The 18,939-nt window shown below is 38.2% G+C and overlaps 2 protein-coding genes across 2 annotated transcripts in view; one reads left to right on the plus strand and one right to left on the minus strand.

Annotated features, from left to right (window-relative positions):
- The first annotated feature begins 1,328 nt into the window (after positions 1-1,328).
- LOC146319134 (coagulation factor IX-like) lies at positions 1,329-9,393 on the plus strand. The gene is made up of 9 exons (XM_084729737.1): positions 1,329-1,461; positions 1,544-1,663; positions 3,094-3,260; positions 3,346-3,370; positions 3,456-3,569; positions 4,438-4,569; positions 5,916-6,313; positions 7,660-7,804; positions 8,720-9,393. The coding sequence occupies exons 2-9, from the start codon at positions 1,576-1,578 to the stop codon at positions 9,274-9,276; spliced, it is 1,626 nt and encodes a 541-aa protein (XP_084585863.1). The 5' UTR covers positions 1,329-1,461; positions 1,544-1,575; the 3' UTR covers positions 9,277-9,393.
- A 5,836-nt stretch (positions 9,394-15,229) lies between these two features.
- Positions 15,230-18,939, minus strand: part of mcf2b (MCF.2 cell line derived transforming sequence b) — a 28,274-nt gene continuing 24,564 nt past the window's right edge. The window contains exons 25-28 of the mRNA XM_084729738.1: positions 18,433-18,605; positions 17,655-17,767; positions 16,763-16,875; positions 15,230-16,623 (exon numbers count right to left, since the gene is read on the minus strand). Of these exons, the coding sequence (XP_084585864.1) occupies positions 16,542-16,623; positions 16,763-16,875; positions 17,655-17,767; positions 18,433-18,605 (481 nt within the window). The 3' untranslated portion in view covers positions 15,230-16,541. The remainder of the gene's footprint in view (positions 16,624-16,762; positions 16,876-17,654; positions 17,768-18,432; positions 18,606-18,939) is intronic.

The following is an 18,939-nucleotide window of genomic DNA, read 5'->3' on the forward strand; positions in this document are numbered from 1 at the left end:
ATAGTAACAGTAACACAAATTGAGTTTAGTCAAAAAGTCAGCAAACAGACTTGATAATGTCAGTTACACAATCTTGTATAATTATAAATACATTACCTTGATTAGCTATCTTAAAGGACCAGTGTATAGGATTTAGTGATATCTAGTGGTGAGCTTGCAAATTGCAAACATCTCATCTCTTCTCTGATCCAAACACATACAAGAGCGGTGCCCAAAATCTTTCCTATGAAGGGCCAAAAATTTACCTAGATGGAGTGTGGGCCAAATATAAATGCTGATGTTATATAAAATTACTCTACATTAAAATGAATCATGTTTTATTTTAACAATACCTTTTAAGCTGCTTAACAGTGGTTTTTATTCATTTGCAAAGAGACTGCCTCACTCTCTCCATCTTGACTGGCAGATTTAAAGCTAGTGACGTAAAACACATGCATTTACGTGAGCATTAGTGGGAGAAAGAGAGAGAGAATTCAGAGATAACACACTTTGATAGAATTTAATAGGGAAGCTTAATAGCACTGTGCTCAGAAAACTCAGATGATGCACTTTAGTTGTACAAAATGTACATTTCGTAGTCATGCCATGGGTGCTCAAAACAAAGGGAGTGCAAGTCACGAAATTCACATAAAAATGCAAAAAGTCGTATCTCGAGTCAGTGTTTGTTTTTTTCATTCTGGGGTGCTCTAGAAACATACTGGTGCAACATGGCGGCCTTCGTGGAAGACGACCCATGCTCTCTGTAGATATAAACTACTCATTCTAAGGTAATGCAAAACAATTATTATTTTCAGGTGATTAAACACTAATGAAAACGTACTAATAGGTGTTATTTTCCATTTCTTGCATATTCTGCAAATAAACCCTGTAAATCTTACACACCGGACCTTTAAGGCTATTTAGGGTCAAGCCAACCACGTGGTTATGGTTAGAAGTAGGGGCTAGGGAATATAAAAGGTGAACGAGGGTCCTCACAAATATAAAAGTACAAACGTGTGTCTGTGTTGGTGTGTGTGTGTATGTACTCCATTTGAAATGTCACGTAAGCCATGCTGCAAAAGCTGCTTATCGGACAAGACTCATCATGATAAACAACATGATTAACAGTTGGTAATGTCAACAAACATGCACACACACGCACACACACACACACACACACACACACACACACACACACACACACACACACACACACACACACACACACACACACACACAGTCAAGAACTGTCCTTATTTCTCATCAACAGTCAATATTTGCTATTGCTCATGTTCAATCTGAAATGACCGAATAAAATCTCCGCTTTTCAAACTTTGCCACTCTATACCTCTTTCTTTTCTAGTACACACGTTCAAAATCTCTCACACACTTTTTTCCTGTCCTTTCACGCTTTCACTCACACACACAAACACACACACACACAAATGTGAACATACATACACATATTCTGCAGCGCTCCAGGTGAGTAAACAGTGTGCTGCTGTACTTTGGAGCGGTGGATCCATCTCTCCTGCGTTCCTGAGTTCAGGCTTTGAATCCGCAGTGAAAAGCAGGCGGACAGCTGACAACAACAAGATGGCCGGAATTTGTTTACTGGCTTTCATAGCTGGTTTACTTCTGGAGGTGCACGGACTGCCTGCTGAAATCCCAAAGGAAAACACAGGTAAATGACAGACAATGACAGAGGAGCAGGTATGGACTAACAAAGGTCAGAGATGTGAGGATATACAGTATGAAGAGGCTGGTGGTTGGATCGTTTTCAAAACCCTGATCTCTGATTCCAAAGTCTCAAAGTGACAACACACAAAAAAAACTTTTATTTATGACTAAAAATTATGACCATGGCTTGGAAAAATATAAAATATAAACATTAATAGAAATGACTAGAGCCAGTCCTGCAACATAACCCAGTTGTCTGTCCATCCAAATGCTGAGGATTAAGAAAAAGTGTACTTCTGGCAGAGTGTTGATGCTTCGTGGAAGAGGATACAGTGACAAAGAAGCAGTGCATTTGGTTGTATCTGTGTGATTTTAGATGTTTAGACTTTTTTTGATGCTGTTTTGCAAATTCAAACTTCTACACCATTGTAACCACAGTGAGTTTAAAATAACTACAGCTGCTGTTCTCCACGCCAAAGGAAACTTTTACAGCCATATCTGTGAAGCCTGACACATCAAACAATTGCCAGATAATTATTTTTTTTTATTGAAATCTTTATTGGACTGGTATTAACCTGGGATGTGTATGCTGTCAAGATTTTTAAAAAAGGCACAAATAATGCAAGCTATAAATGCAGCGTGATCGGAACGTGCTCAGATCTGCCAGACCACACTGTGTTTGAATCTCAGGTAGATGTAAACGCAATCTGTGCAACAACAGATAACAGTATTCTGATACTGATTATATTTTAACACCAGGTACAAATTAGGTTTTTGACAAAATCAGAAAAACTTTTTTCCATGTCATTTGCATATTTTCTTGTTATCTATTTGCGTGGGGCATTTATGAAAATTCATTAATCTGAATAATTTTTACTTTTGAAATAAAAACAAATGTTGTCCATTTGTCCTATTTCAAATGGTTGGGTGGTATTTTTTATTAAAAACAGGAACGTTTTTATTGGCAATGGCAGGCTTATTCCTACAGTGTACGTCTGGTCCGGCAGACTAGATTTCGTCAGTATTAAAATAATTTAGTTAGAGTTCTCTGTACATCTATTGGGACATTGTAAACTGCTAATAGCTCATTCAGGATACTGACCAATCTACTAAAATGGAAACAAATTGGGCTGAAGTTGTGGTTGACAGCGAAACCCCCTGAATCTATGGCAATATCATACTTCCTGTTTACGTCCTTGAAAATCATTCATGCCTCTGAAACTTAGAGCAGGTTTATCCATATAGGAGTAAGACAAAGAAAAATTATAAAAAGGTATGAAAAAAATTGGACATTACTGAGGATGTGAAAGTCCCATCAACAGTGTCAGAATTTGAAAACTGAGCTGAAAAAATTGTTTTTTAGTGGTAGGGCTGGAGAATAATGTCAGAACTGTTTTAATAATTTTCCCCTTTTGTCTTCTGTTATCTTTTCAGGCGCTGTATTTGTATCTCAGCAGACGGCACATGCGGTACTGCATCGCAGACGCAGGTACAACAGCGGCCTTGAAGAAATGCTGCCGGGCAACCTGGAACGAGAGTGTAGAGAGGAAATTTGTTCGATGGAGGAGGCCAGGGAGGTGTTTGAAGATGATGAGAAAACTGTAGGTTGCATACACACAACTAAACCATTCTCCACTGCAATGAATGACCAGAAGTGTTTCATTATCATCCGTGTTTCTCTTTCAGATGGAATTCTGGGCCGGCTACCTCGGTAAGACAAATGAAAGTTCTCACAATTGCTCTCAATTTAAAGTCCAACTTCACCTCATGTGTGTGTGTTTTACACTTGTGTGTAGACGGCGATCAGTGTCAGCCACCCCCTTGCCAAAATGACGGTACGTGTGAAGATGGGATGAGTGCATATATCTGCTGGTGCCAACCAAACTTCAGTGGCAAGAACTGCGAGATCGGTAAGTGTGACTGCCTGAATAGAACAAACTGAAACAGGAACCTTTATTTTTGTTTCGCTAACATACAAACAGTATTTTTTTAAGTTTCTATGAAGTCAAAACCTATGTTGAAGTGTTTTATCACGCATTTGCTCTACATCACAATGACCAAAAAGTAACTGTGTGGTTATTTTCTGGTTATTTAGTGCTATTTCAGAGCTTTCTGAAAACAATTAAAAACTCTTTATGACTCAACCTGCACTTGGGGAAGTTCACTAAATTTGCGTCCATTGAAATGCTGTCTATGACACTGCTGGAGCATAAAAGGAGAATATATTCATCTTTACATATTGGTGTGTCACTGACTTTGGTCAAACTGGATCATGTTTTATGAAAAAGAAAATTTCTCATTTCCTCTCTGATGTCTTCTGGATGTTATTTAATTACAAAGCTTTCCTGATGGACAGACAGAGTTAGCTTGTTGCTAAAGTAGCTAACTGTACATGTTAGTTGCTGCTGCTGTTAGCAGGCAACAGAACTGCCTCACAATTTATGGAGTTTCCTGATGGAAAGGTAGCTGTTCTTGATGGTAAAGTAACTTAGTAAACCACTAACTGCTGTTGGCTCAGTGCGTGACTCTCCTCTGGTGTGTCAGGAGCAAAACCACATCGGTATTCCCTGCCATCAAACTGGCCTCCATTGGTTTCGGTGGCTGTTTTGGTCCAGCTGTGCTCACTGGGAGCTCTGGATGTCAAAAAGGCCAGAAAGGGTTAACTAATATGACTAACTAGCTATATGACTTACTATGTCCTTCCTGCATTCATGGACTGCTTTAGCTGCATGGTGGGGCAACGTAACACACGAAACATCCTTTCTCGCCTTTTTCCAGAGGTGTATGAGCAGTGTTCGGTCAACAATGGTGGATGTTCCCACTTCTGTGAGATGCAGGGGGAGCTGCCTGTGTGTCGGTGTGTGGCTGGTTACCAGCTTGGGCCAAACAAGAGGACCTGTCATTCAACAGGTAAAATAAAATGATAGAGCCATACAAAGCAATCAAACAAAATGTTGAGGAAACAGATTACAGATTATCATTCTTCCAGTAACCCTGTCTTAGCTGCTTAGCTCCCACTGAACTTCCACTGAGTGTGATGTCAGAGGAATATGATGAATTACTATGCTGTGTTTTACACTCTTACACTCTGAACACTACGTTACACACATTACAGTACATCAGGACTAATGAAAACAAATGGGAACCATCCAAAAACACTGGCTGGACCCCACATATAAATTTTGACACTAAGTTGCACCTTTCTCATCCTCTACACTCACATTTTAGACCGTGGTGACTGGTAGCATTGGCTCACATGAAATCCTGGTGTCAGCTACTGTAAATAAACATCCTCTCCCACAGATAAGAGATTTATTATGATATATGAGCCGTCTTTTAAACAGCAATAAAACAGAAAGCTGGACTCATCATGTTACACTTCTCATCCCCTTGGTATCCATTAAGGGAGCACAGACTGGCTCGTAAACTGTTTATTTCACAGTTTATAGCTGTCAAATAAAACACATAATAAAACACATAAAGCACATCTCCTGGTAAAGAACCACATGGATTTAACCACAGCATTTAAAACAAATGATATTTGAGGAACATTGACCTTAACAACTAAAAAATATATATAACTACAGTAATCATACACATCTCTGCTACTTAAACTTAAAATTTTGTAAAGAACTGCAGCTAATTATTTTTGCTGTTATGGATGAATCTGATTATCATTTTCTCCATTAATCCTCTGATTGCTGGTTTGTTAAAATTCTGAAAAGTAAGTGAGAAATGCTGACGCTTGTTTTTAATTACAAATTATTAAAGATAAATAAAAACAATTAAAAAGGAAAGCGAAAGCTTCTGCATGAAATACAAACATTATTAAAATAGCTGCTATTTCATTTTCATTCAACTGACTAACTGCTTAATCAGCTATACTTGTAAATACTGTTGGGTTAAATGAAAAACATTTTATAAGCACTTTGTATGTTTTGATTGCAAAATTGAATTTGTCATTTGTACAGTTAAAAGTAATTCAAAATGTCAGATAAATGTACTGAAATAAAACATACAGTATTTTACTTCTGAAATGTAGTATAATAGAAGCAGAAAGTGTAAGGAAAAGAAAAGATTCAAGTTCACTACAAGTACATCAAATTTGTAAAATCCCTTTTTTCTGCAACTGCTGCTTGTAACAAAATAACAAAAGTCTTGCAGAAAAAACGTTCCAGGTGTGAAAAAATATATACTGTTATTTACCGATGTTTAAGAAACAACAACTCTCTGCTTTGCCTTTATTTCCCCCTCAGAGCAATTCAGCTGTGGCCGTGTGGACACAACACAGGACACCAGATCCAACATAATCCCTCGGTCGTCAACAAACAGCTCTGAGAAAAAACACAGTACCACTCTGCAGGATGACTACTATGAAGACATTGATATACAGCATTTTGACGATTACCACGACCTCCCTTTGAATGATTCAGATCTGTTCAACAAATCTGCGGCCTCTGCAGAACACAAACGTTCAGTGAGGTCAGCTTCAAGCTCTAACGGGGAGGCGAGCAGTGTCACGGAAACACCCACAGTTACAAAGAAGATGCATTCCTGGGGTTTTGCCACACTTCCCAGCTCCACAGGGATGGAAAAAAATGACGAGAAGATTGTTGGTGGCGACGCGGCCATGCGTGGAGAGATATTTTGGCAGGTACTGCAGCGTGGGATGCAGAATGAGGAAATGGGGTTGGGTTCAAGGCAAATATGGATGATGCAGTCAGGTGTTTTTTGTTGCCTTGCTTTGTTTGGAAAATTGGGAGTTTTGCACATAATCACTGCAGCAGTGCAGAAAAAAGACACCAAAAAAGAGACAAAGTTGGTTGTTGTGATACTTTGAATTGGTACAATTTAGCTAAAACATTTTGTACTAAAATAGAAAATAAGTACAGTTTAATTGACCCTTCGCTAACCCCACCTTCGTTGCGCTGCACATATACACTGCAACCAAAATCACACACTATGCACTACATACTTAAAATGTATCACTCTTCTTGAGAATTGGGACAAAACAGTATATGGAGTTTTTTTTTTATTATTTGTACAACTGGGGAAATATATTTTAAAAGATCTAACTCTTGGCTATCAAACCTTGTAACAGGCCTCACCTCCTAGTTTTTACATTTTTTATTAAATGTAGACCTAAACTTCATCATATTGTTTGTCTAACAAAATGTTATTTTTTTTTTTTTCATTTCAAAGCATTGTCATAGTGAGTAGCCATTTTATTTTTTAAAGTTACTAAGCGTTCTCTTAATACTAATCAAAATACACATTTCTAAACCATAAATCTCATTTAGCTTTGATTTAGAAGGGCTACAGAGTTTACATATCATGATTGAGACACATCTGATAGCAATATTTGATGAATTTATTGAAAAATAGAAAGCTTACCAGTGTTCAAGCAGTATTCGTGCCTTTTTTAAACCAGCAAGTGAAACAGGGGAGTTTAGGCTAAAGCTACACCTCTTTATGCTTGATTAAATCATGTTTTTGTAAAAATCTGATGGAGCTGACGGAAAGCTGGACACAACTTTAAAGGGACAATATTTTCATAAAAAATAGATTTTAAAATGAAGATAAATATAATAGCACATGTTCGTACCTATGCTACCAGTAGGTATTGTTTGTTTTAAATTTTGAGGACTTTTAAGGCCTGACCACTGCTCAGCGTGTATCACGTCACTTCCAGAGAGCCTCTTTGCTGGATGGAGAGGCGTAACTATGGTAACCAACTATTAATTAATTAAAAAATATATATTCTGCCAAGCAAAGTGAAGGCTTACATTTAAACTGAAACATCATTGATGTTACACAGAGCTGCTTCCTCCTTTGCCTGTTATGTTGCTGTTGTTGTCTTCGTCACTACCGCATTGCATTGTGGGATATCTATGTTGGTGTAGTGACCAGTGCTTGCATAATATAACATTTCCCCTGAAGCAGGAATTCTATGCATGTGCGAGAGACAAATGCTGCTTTGCCACTTTGTTCTTATTGCAGGCTGCCCTGATGTCTTATTCAGCCATCCTTCAAAGAGCGGAGCCGTTCTGTGGAGGATCTCTGCTCAGTGAATTTTGGGTCATCACCGCTGCTCATTGTCTGACGCAGGCTGACATTGCTAAAAAACAGTTCTTCGTCAGACTGGGTAGGAAAAACAAACGTTTACACTCATATGCTACATCTCTGGTCTATATCTCTAACATAGTCATGTTTGTCAGCTATTTGCATGTTTTAACTCAATAACTACAAATTACTCGTGACTACTTTCCAAAGCATAACTTTTCTATCCTCCTGGCAGCCATTGGTTACAGTTCATGTATAAAAATAACTTGCAGATACTTGACATGTGCTTGAGACAGATAATCAAAAGGTTAAAATCTGCTCTGCTGTTGGTGGTGCATTCAATGAAGCTCTGACATTCGAGACTGAAGAGTCAAAGCATTTCATTCATCAGCTATTTTGTTGCGAGATCAAGACACGTAGACATGTCCACGACCACACCATAAAGGAATCTCCTTACTCGCAATTACTGCACAATGATGCAACTTTGACAAGAACTTGCAAGTTATTTTTTCAGAAAAAATACTGCTTAGAAATCAATATGCTACATGTCACATTTTAAGAAGTAGTGATTAGTCGTTCATCAGCTAAAACATGTATCTCATCTTACAACACTTTTAACACTGTACTGTCTAATAATACTTGCACTGGTGGACAGATTTATATTTCCATTTGAACAGGTATACATCATAATACTTAACTGTATTGTGAACATATATTCAAAATAAGACGATCTTGAAGTTGAAGATCATGGACCACACCCCCTACTAATACCACCAGCTGTTGACATTTTGTTTTCTTTTATTTTGCAGCTAGGTAAAGTGTTAGTGAGATCATGAATATACATTTATTCTTTTCAGCTTCATGAGTAACAAAACTGCTTTGCTGAATGTTTTTTTTTTTCTTCAAAATTTTATATTGCTTGCTTTAATTTTGATCAAGTAAATGGTTTGGTGCAGAAAACTCTAAACTTACATTATTCTATATACTGTCTTTCTAGGTGAACATGATGTGAGCGTGGTTGAGGGTCCAGAGCGAGACCATGAGGTGGCAGAGCGGCATATCCACCACATGTACAATTACAACACATCACCGTACAACCACGATATTGCGCTGCTGAAGCTCGCCACTCCAGTGGAGCTGTCCGAACAGCGGCGTCCTATCTGCCTGGGCCCTAAAGACTTCATAGAGACTCTGCTGACGGAGGCCAGCGGCTCTCTGGTGAGTGGCTGGGGACGGCAGAAGTTTTTGGGACTCGAGGCCACGAAGCTTCAGAAGCTGATGGTCCCTTACGTGGACCGCACTAGGTGTAAACGGAGCAGCCGGAGCCACGTCACGCGCTTTATGTTCTGCGCTGGGTACCTAAATGAAATGAAGGATGCATGTCAAGGGGACAGCGGGGGACCACACGCCACCAATTACAAGGGCACGTGGTTCCTGACAGGCATCGTCAGCTGGGGGGAGGAGTGTGCCAAAGACGGGAAGTATGGCGTCTACACTCGAGTGTCACGGTACTACGGGTGGATCAGAAATACAACAGGGATCCATATTAATTAACAAACACAGCTGTCTGGCAACAAAACACACAACAGTATTTGTCTAGTTTAGCCTCTGAAAAAGTTTTTCAGACCACTCATGATCATTTTGACTCTCCAATAAAATGTAATTAAAATATATGAGTATTTTGCATGTTTCTTGAAATCAGATATATTAACGCCTTGTAGCTCCTCATCCAGAGTTTGAACTGAAACTTTATACACGAAGAAATATTTAAAGGGAAAATTCAACATTTTTTATGTGGATGTTAATGTAGTCAATCGAATAAATTCCTCAGTGCTGCTTTATTGACTGTGAGTTCTGCTGCAAAATCTGTTGTTCCTGTATCCAGTGATGTCACAGTGATGTAGTTAGTGTTAAGGAAGAACTACAGGATATTTCAGCTTGGATTTCTGGGTAACCAGGGAGCATGAAAGATGAGTATTTTTTATCACCTACTGCTGTGTTTCCGCCAACACAGTATAGGGTAGGATGATGATATGCAGCTACATGTCCTTTTATTTTGCTGTGCTTTAATATCATTATTACCATGACAGTGATGTGTTTTTCTGGAGACACATGGGAGTCTGACAATTAACGTAAATAAAAATTGATAATAATGTCAATTATAAAACTTTCCACTCCTGCTGCACCTGAATTAACAGGGTGCTCTGCAGCAATCTAACAGTACCAGAAATTATCTTCATTAAATATAGTTGATTTTATTATTCTACAAATTATTTACACAGCTGTCAGAAATAGCCTTGAGCTCATAGTCTATGTAGGGCCACTGTGGTTCCTGATTTATTTTCATGAAAAAAGATGTTTCGAACCCAAGAACTGCACGGTCTGGCACCAGGCTACATTTTAGAATTATAGATCCTGTGACCAATCAATGCTCTCCATTAAACTTAAACACTCAGTTAAAAACCAGAGGTGACTGAGCATTTTCAGTTATTAAATATTTTGCCATTAACAGTTAGCTCTCCCCCTTCATTTTTATTTTTAAAACCCTTCTAAAGATCCTTCTTTTTTCTTTAGCCTTTAAATATTAATTTATTATAATATTAAAGGCCACACTCTGATTTTAACTTTTTAAAACCTGATTTTACTGTATTTTGATGTTTATATTATCAAAATACTTTATGGTTTTGTTACTTATATCCTCTTATTAATGTGTAGCTTTACCTGATCATTCCTGTGTTTTTATTTCTTCTTCTTTGTCTTGTTTTTAAACATGCTCTAAATAATAAATAAACTTGATTAACTTGACATGGGCATCAGAAGCTCAGGTGCAATGCATCCTGGTACATGTGGGCATTGCTGGCTCAGCAACACAAGCGGGAGAAGTCAGGTTCCTTTGTCAATATATCACACACTGAGCGATCTGTTGCTTCAGTTGACTACATTTACCATCAAAACTGATTTAACATTCTCAAAGAAATGGTGAATTTTCCCTTTGATGCAATTTGAATCTGATACTAGCAAATATAAGGGACATGAAATGATATAGAGAATGTAATAATAAGTTGCATGTCCAGCAGTAAAAACAGCAACCCACACATTTAGTAGAATTCATTATTTTAATCAATCATCTGTTGATGTTGTTGCACTCACTGCAGCCATGTAGCATCACTCCTGTTATGTTTGTTATACTGTAAGCAATCCATACATCCTAAATAATAGATTAGACCCTGTTGAACTGGTGCATTGGTGAATCCTGGGAGTTTTACAGCTTATAGCTCAATAGGCCAGAAAATTAGATTATTATAGTTAACAATGGCAGACTTCCATTTAAAGGGAGAGTTCACCCTGATATCAAAAATACACATTTCTCCTCTGGCCTGTAGTGCTATTTATCCATCTAGATTGTTTTGGTGTGAGTTCCTGAGTTTTGGAGATATTGGACTTACAGATAAATGCCTTCTTCCAAATATAATGGAACTGAAAATGCTGAAAAAAAAAATACAATCTAAAAATTTGAAAAACTCAACAGCAATGTCTCTTCCTAGAAGTCATGGCTTGGTTACGCAAGATAACGCACAAACCTTGTTGTGAGCTGTTTCATGAAGGTAGTGGTCGACCTTTTGCTGAGTCATGTTCCTTTTCACTCTTTGCTCCAGTAACAGTTGAGCGAGCTTGGTACCCGGCAGAACCTTTTCTGTTTGCTGTACATTATACACATGCAATGTGCTGGGCCTGTCTATGTTGAAGAGAAAAACTAATTTTGAACAAAATTCTAAAAACAGATTTTAGAAGATTTTGCTGGTGGGCCTGTAAAAGTGACTTATACTCAAATCAGTCATTAGCTGGACAGTTAGCTGGCCTTTTGCCAACATTAACCAGCTGAAAATGTGACTCTATATATAGCTTTTACAGGAAAATGAGAATGCTGACTGAGGAACCAAGTTTGCTCAATTGTTATTGACCAGAGAGCATAAAAGATTAGGACTTAGGAAGGTCAATTTTCTTTCAGTCAAACTACATCAACCAACCGTATCACCAAACAGAAGGCTGCGTGCATCCACTCATGGACGAGAGGCTTGTGAAAAAAGCAGATTTAACTGAAAGAAGGATCAATTTCCAAGACACATGTGTGGGTGTAGCTCTGTTACTAGGACCTAAACAATATTATAAATGGAAAGAAACCACACGAGTCAGATTGAATCAAATTAAATAATCCTGTGCTTATATTTGGGAAAATAATCATATATATTATGCATTATAATACAAGCTTTCACAATGATTCAAAATATCAAAAAAGTGCAAAATGAGCAAACATAGCAAACACCAGTTTAAGGTACTGTGGAAAAGACATGTTTTAGCCTGACTGAACAAACCCATGAACAACTTCTGATGTTACAGTATAGCCGGTGGATTCAAAACAAATTTAAGGTGATGAAATACTATTGATTAGTTTAGACTGAGTTTGATTGGACACACTTTCTTCAGACATTCTTGCACTCACTATGAAATAACTACAATCCCACTGCATATGTTAAATATTGTCCTGTGAAAATTAATCTTCATTCAGTGTTAATCTTAGGTTTAGGCTGAGTTGCACAAACAAGGATTCATTTTTAAACCTGCTTAAATCATGGCTTGCAATGATGTTGAATAAAACTAATTTAAAATTAAAAAAGATTAAATTTAAACCTCTCTTTCAGCCTGGGTTTAGTTTTTCTCTAAACCTAGATTAAATTTAATTCTGTTGAACTAAAACTGTCCCAGTGATCCAAATGTCCCATGTGATCCAGTACTAACTTTAAAATTACACTTGAGAATGTTTGAGAATGCTTAACTCTAAAATTGTTGCCTTTTTTAAATGGATTGAGCAGAATAATTAAGTTCCTTGAAGACAGTTATGAGACTAAACACAAATGAGTTTTACGATGCATCTCTTCTTTTCCAAGATGATCTGTTAAAACAGTCTGCCAGCTGCTGCTTGGCAGTCCCTTTTTCCTTATAGTGCTTTTTAAATTTTCTATCATTTGGCAATATTCAGAGCTTAAAATTAGATTAAAGTAAATTATAGTTTCTCTGCAGAGCCATCATGAGTAGGCTAACTAGGGTAACTTTTTTTCTATGATGTGTTTTTGTTGTTGTTTTCTTTACTTTTTAGTCATCTAGCAAATAATGTAATACATTAATGTTTAGCTAGCTACCAAACAATATAACATTTTTTTTACTTTATAGTTAGCAAGAAAATAATGTAACATTTTGTTAGATTTTTAGTGAACTGGCAAACAATGTAACACTTTGATAAGGAATACAGAGCAGCCACAAAGTAACAGTTTCCCCCTCTTCTAGTAGGTCTTGACAGCTTTTCAGCTTATTTTTTATTTATTTTAATGTGGGTAAGCAAGTATCTCCATTTAAATTAATTTTGGTTTAAATCTAATCTAATATAATTAGTTTTTAATGGTGCAAAAGAACTTAAAATTAAATTTAAATCTGGATTTACTCATTTTAAACCTAGTTTTACTAAAATTGGATGATAATTCATCTTAAATTAAATTGATATTGTTGGTGCAACACAGTCTAAGTGTAAGCAGCAGGTTTAGATTCATTTAGTCAACAGATGCAGTAAATGCTGTAGAAATGTAATGTACCTTTTGTCATTTGATAGCTGAACATCAACGTATGACTGATCAAACACATGTCCAAAGTTGAGATTTACATCTAAAATTTAGATTTTTACCATATACATATTCACAGTTAATTGCAGTTGACTCTAAAAGCTGTCACTAACTTCAGTAATTATACATCTGTCTGGCCTTCAGAGATAAATCCTCAGCACATGTGGTGGTGAAGTGGCAGTGTTTTCATAACCACTTTTCACACTTTGTTTAAAAACTGTTTTAACTGTTGACACTGTAAAGAAAATCAGTCGGGGCAGTTTTAAAACCCGGCAGTTTAAAAAAAATCAAAAACCAAATCGAATCGACATTTCATGAATCCACAATATAACTAATTTTTTCAGTTGGTAAATATAATTCTACACTACTTCACTACCCAACACCGAGCCTAGTTTTCCTGTTGGTCTAAAACAGTAGTACAGGCAGAAACAAAGCAATAGGCATGTGAGGTGATTTGTCCATGCAGAGCAGCAAACGAACAGAAACATAAAGCTCGTCTCACCTTAGTGGTAACAACAGCTGATGCAGTCATTTGATGGATGAGTAACAACACATAATCAACAGCAGCAAAAGTAAGGAATAAATCGGCAAATTAAGTCACGTTTGAAATATCTGCAGTTCAAAGCTTGCCACACTCACATGAAAAACTGAATTACAACAACCAGCTACAGTGACTGCCGGTGTAGAGATCTCCCTACACTGAGTTTATCCTGCCTAAGTACTGCGGCGGTTTCTCCTAACCCAGATAGTTCATCACGAGGACTGACCAGGAGCGCTGCGGCTGCATCAACAGACCTGATTTTCTCAGGAGACACTTTCACTGGTCAAAGCAAGAGAAGCACAAGAAGAACTAATAACATTTATGATGGCTCTGTTCCACTGAGGCATCATGCACAAGACCAAGGCTAAATGGAATGCAGCCATTATTAATGTTATTAATTACATCTGTAAATTGTCTGCTATGTGTCAAAAATATCTATAAAGGGTATGCAATGAGAGTACATCCCTAACCAACAACCACAGACTTTATAAAAGAAATGGATGTAAGTTTCAAATCTGAAAAGTGGAGCCAATGTAGAAGTGATTTAAACCTATATTCTTTCTAATGACCAGCAGGGGGCGACTCCGCTGGTTGCAAAAAGAGGTCTGATTGCATACAAGTCTATGACAAAATGACCTTACTTCTCACTTCATTTATTACCTCAGTAAAGAGTTTCCTAATGAGTCTATGGTCTCAATTGCTAGTTTTTAAGTCTTCCTTAATAATACAGCATGATGATTTTTTAAAATATGGTCCCACTTGGAGCAGACAATATAGCACGGTATGCTTTAGGGAGTGGCTACCTTGTGATTGACTGCCAAGGCGACCTGACAATCAGGATCAGACTGTATAAATGCTCCCCCTGAGCTTCACCCTCCCGTCCAAATACAGTCACTTGTGGCTCTAAAAAAGATAATGATGGCCAAAATGCCAAACTCAAGGCTTCAAAACTGTGGCCACAAACCAGTCCGTCTGTGCCAAAATCTCTGAGTGTCACTGCAGACAAACTATTGCTCTTATGAACGGGGAACCCTCCAATATCTTCTCTCAATATTGCCAAATTATGATTTTGTTGTTTTTCATGTGAATGCACCTTGCAGATGTTTTCTGTTTTGAAAGGTGGCGTTACCACAGCAACATTAGGCAAACATGAGTCTCTCATAGCCAGACCTTTTCAGTGCTGGAGAAATTCTGCTATAATCTTCTATAGGAGAAAAATGTTATGGCTTGTTTTCTTTAAAACAGAGGTTTCAAAGTCTAAGACTGTGGTCGTCCCCTCAGACAACAACTTATTTTATTTGAATAGCTCTGCTTAATTTCTGGATGGTCTGGATTTGATCTAATAAACACTCAAGAATTGAGCCAAGATAGCCAAATATTGCTGTTTTCATAGCGTCAGACTACACTAAATACATAAAAAAAAGGCCTGTCCAAAGGCATTTATTTGTTTCTGACTCTGGGAAAAACAGTTAAATTCTCCAAAGCTCTCACGGAGCCTCCTCTGAAACTGTTTGGAGTCCCCTGGGGAGGCCTGCCTTCCACTTTGAAACATCTGCTTTAAACTAGTCACAATTGTCTCAGGCAATGCTAAGGCCAAGATGGTTCTCCTGCAAAATAATGTAAGAGAACTTCTTTTGAAGGACATTTCCACACAGGGAAGCAAGCTCTGCCATTAAAATGGCTAAATCATCCTAAAAGTAAAGGTAACAGCAGCTAGCTTGATTATGTTCGTACATTGACCAGGTTAAAGTTAGGATAGCTTGCCATTTTCTGCATGTAGGTTGCTAAGTCAGAGGTTTTTGTTGTTGTTTTCTGTAGCAACAGGCATTTTGAAAACTGTAACATGCAAATAGCCAATGCTGTCTGACATAAGCAGACGTTGGCAGATTTACAGCCACAGTCTACATCTGACCAGGCATACGTCAACATCATATGCATACCCTGTAGTGATGTAGCTGGCTGCTGTAAGAAAGAAACAGAGTTTAAACTCACTGAAAACAGTGACACCACAAGGTAAAGCTATAGTGATATACAAAAAGAAGCCACGATAATTAGCTGAGCTGTTTGGCACATCAACAGTAATGATATGTTAGTAGGCATATGCATGATTTCTGTGATATTTCATAAGAAAATAGAAACGATAAAACCTGTTTTAAACAAAAGTCCATTCTGTATGTATGAATAAAAGCCCCTGTTCAACATCTTTACTTATAAGTCCAAATAATCTGCTGAATTATGCTGGAGAAGATCGATAAAGAAAATGAAGGCGGCGGTTTTGTGAGGTCCCACATATGTGCTTTGCATTGTTACAGTCTTCTGAGGTCCACTCTGTAGTTTACAGCCTTCTGAGGTGAAAGTGTCACAGTAGTCTGAAGAGGAAAATATGCGGTTGATGTGCTTCAATCTGATGATCTGATGAATGTCTCTGCAGAGTCAGATGCCCCCTTTTGGTCGGGAAGTTGAGGTTGTGTCAGTCTCTTTGTGTGTCTGTGTGGGTGTACGTTTGTGTGTGTGTGTGGGAGGCGTATTCAGGGAAAGTCTGAGGCAAAATAAGTGACCTAAACAGGAGGAGAATGGACTCATCTTTCCTTAGTTCTGATTGGCTCTTAGCAGGTCTCTCCCAGAATCCTGTGCAGGTCCTCAGGTAGAACACGCCCTTCTTCGCCACGACTTATATTCCTCACCATCCTGCGATTACACACACACACGTAAACACAACACAGATGCATCAAAAGTAACAATTTGAACATGAATTCAGTATTTTCATCTACAGTTACATTTTAAGTTGTCTGTAATGAATATTTCTGAAACACGTAGCATATTTTACCACATTCCTGACAACTCCTCATGCAGCAGCTGGATGACATCACCACAGTTAAAGATGATGTCATCAGTGCTGGCCATGCTGCTCTCTACCATGACCCTGTACCTGCCCGGCACCTGGAACAGAAGAAAGGTAAATAAAATACAGGGGAATAGAGCATTTTGACACATTTCCACATGTACAATAGTCTTAAATCTATACATCCGGACATACAAATAGATAATTTCAAAGGTACATAAACACAGAGCAGATCGGATCTTATTTAATGTGAGCCTGCCAAGGAAGGAGTGACAGAGAGAGGAGGACGAGGAAGGAATGAAAAAACGCAAAAAACATGGCATGTTGTGAGACTGATGGACAGTAGTCGTTTTTCTGTACAATTATCAAGTGAGTTTGAAGTGAACTTGAGAAATGTTTCAAAAAAAAGAGAAGAAAATGCAAATAAAGCTGCTTTGGAGCCAATAAACAAAGCTATAAAATTTGTAGTTTTGTCACAAGTTGGCAGTATAGACTATGTTAATAAAGTAGAAGGGAACGACAAAACCAAACCAGTAATAGACCTCGCAGAAGAAAAATAACTTGTTACATTACAAGATTACTGCCATTAAAAAGTAACTTTTTACATTACAGCATTACCTAGATAATTCTGTGCACATGATGGGCACATACTGCCTACGTACAAACTATAAAGGCGAATGGCTTTTCAAATCACATAAGTTCACCCAACCAATGTTCTCGTTTACTTAAGTGTCTCCACGGGAATATTATCACAAAGACAGATTTTATTGATTATGGTGCAGCTAGCTTCAAGGCTCAGCGTTCATGAATTCTCGTAGACATAACAACATATCATTTCTCCCATGCTACCTTCGCCATGACAGTAACCAGATCTCACCAGGGGGGCGGGCTGATCGTCCTCGTCTGAGTCTGATATGTTGGAGAGGTCTGTGGCGCCCCAGTCCTCCAGGCCATCACAGATCGCCACTGAGTGGGCAGGGACAGGCCATGCTGCAGGGGACAAGACAGCTGAGATGACTAAAAACTGCGGTCTTACACTTTTTAATCACTGATTTTCCATAATCTGTGATATGTGTGTCCACTGTGAAAAATTTACACGGGGTAAAGATGTTTTTCAGGTCATCAGGGGTATAAATTCGGGCAACAGATGACTGTTTCTGCTTCAGCAAATCAAAAAGATATACTCGTGACACTCTTCTACAACTTTCACTACTATTTCTTCTTTTAAAGTGATAAAAATATTCTAATTATATTGTACACTTAAACTGATACAGATTTTTAGAGGTGTGTCTTTTTTAGGTGACTAAAATACGTACTGCTGTTGACCCTGTCCTCAGCAGTACATTGATGCATTTGATTGATTAGCTTTCTACACCAGAACTCCTGCTCTTCAAACCGGAAGTGTAATACATTGGCCATGGATCTCACAGTATCCCACACAACCCCACTTAAAAAACTCGTACTATCCCTAAGTAAAGTTCAGTTTGAGAGACATCATCGCCCAATGTAAGACCCAGCAGAAAACAAATGTTTAGTTTTTCATGAATTTCTCAGACAGTGACAGCGGCCAGTAATTACTGTAAAGACAAAATACCATTAAGTGAAAATAAAAAGGAACTGATGTGTGAGTTTGAGTGTGAGTGTCAGCAACTCACTGCGTCGAGGTGAGTGAACCACAGGGTCGGAGTGGGCGGGGCTAGTGTGTATCGACTCCTCCCCCTGGAACCTGTGGGAGTGGCTTGTTGCCGAGGAGCTGTGAGGAACAGGGAGACACGCTGAGCAGCCTCCAACCGGTGCTCCGCCCCACGACACACACATCTCTGATGCACTAAACAGCATCACCATGGGAACAAGACACGACCACAACAAACAAAACAAAACGAACAACAACAACAACATCCACGGTGTCACAAAACGAGCTCATCCACATTCTGTAAATTAATACAGCATTCCAGTAGGTTCACATATATTCCAGCGCCTGATTTCAGAGCATGTTTGAGGTCATAACACAAAGATCAATTCTATCAGAGATCGCTGCAATATATGGAAATATAATCTGAGTGCACAGTATTCTGCACACACACACCAGGCCCTGATTAAACAGCATTTGCAAATAATCTACTGCATGGTTTAACCTGCTTTAAGAAGCAGAGGGTTAAAAA

Source organism: Lutjanus erythropterus, chromosome 11 (assembly GCF_056507025.1).
Source record: "Lutjanus erythropterus isolate fLutEry1 chromosome 11, fLutEry1.hap2, whole genome shotgun sequence".
NCBI classification, from domain to species: Eukaryota; Metazoa; Chordata; class Actinopteri; order Lutjaniformes; family Lutjanidae; genus Lutjanus; species Lutjanus erythropterus.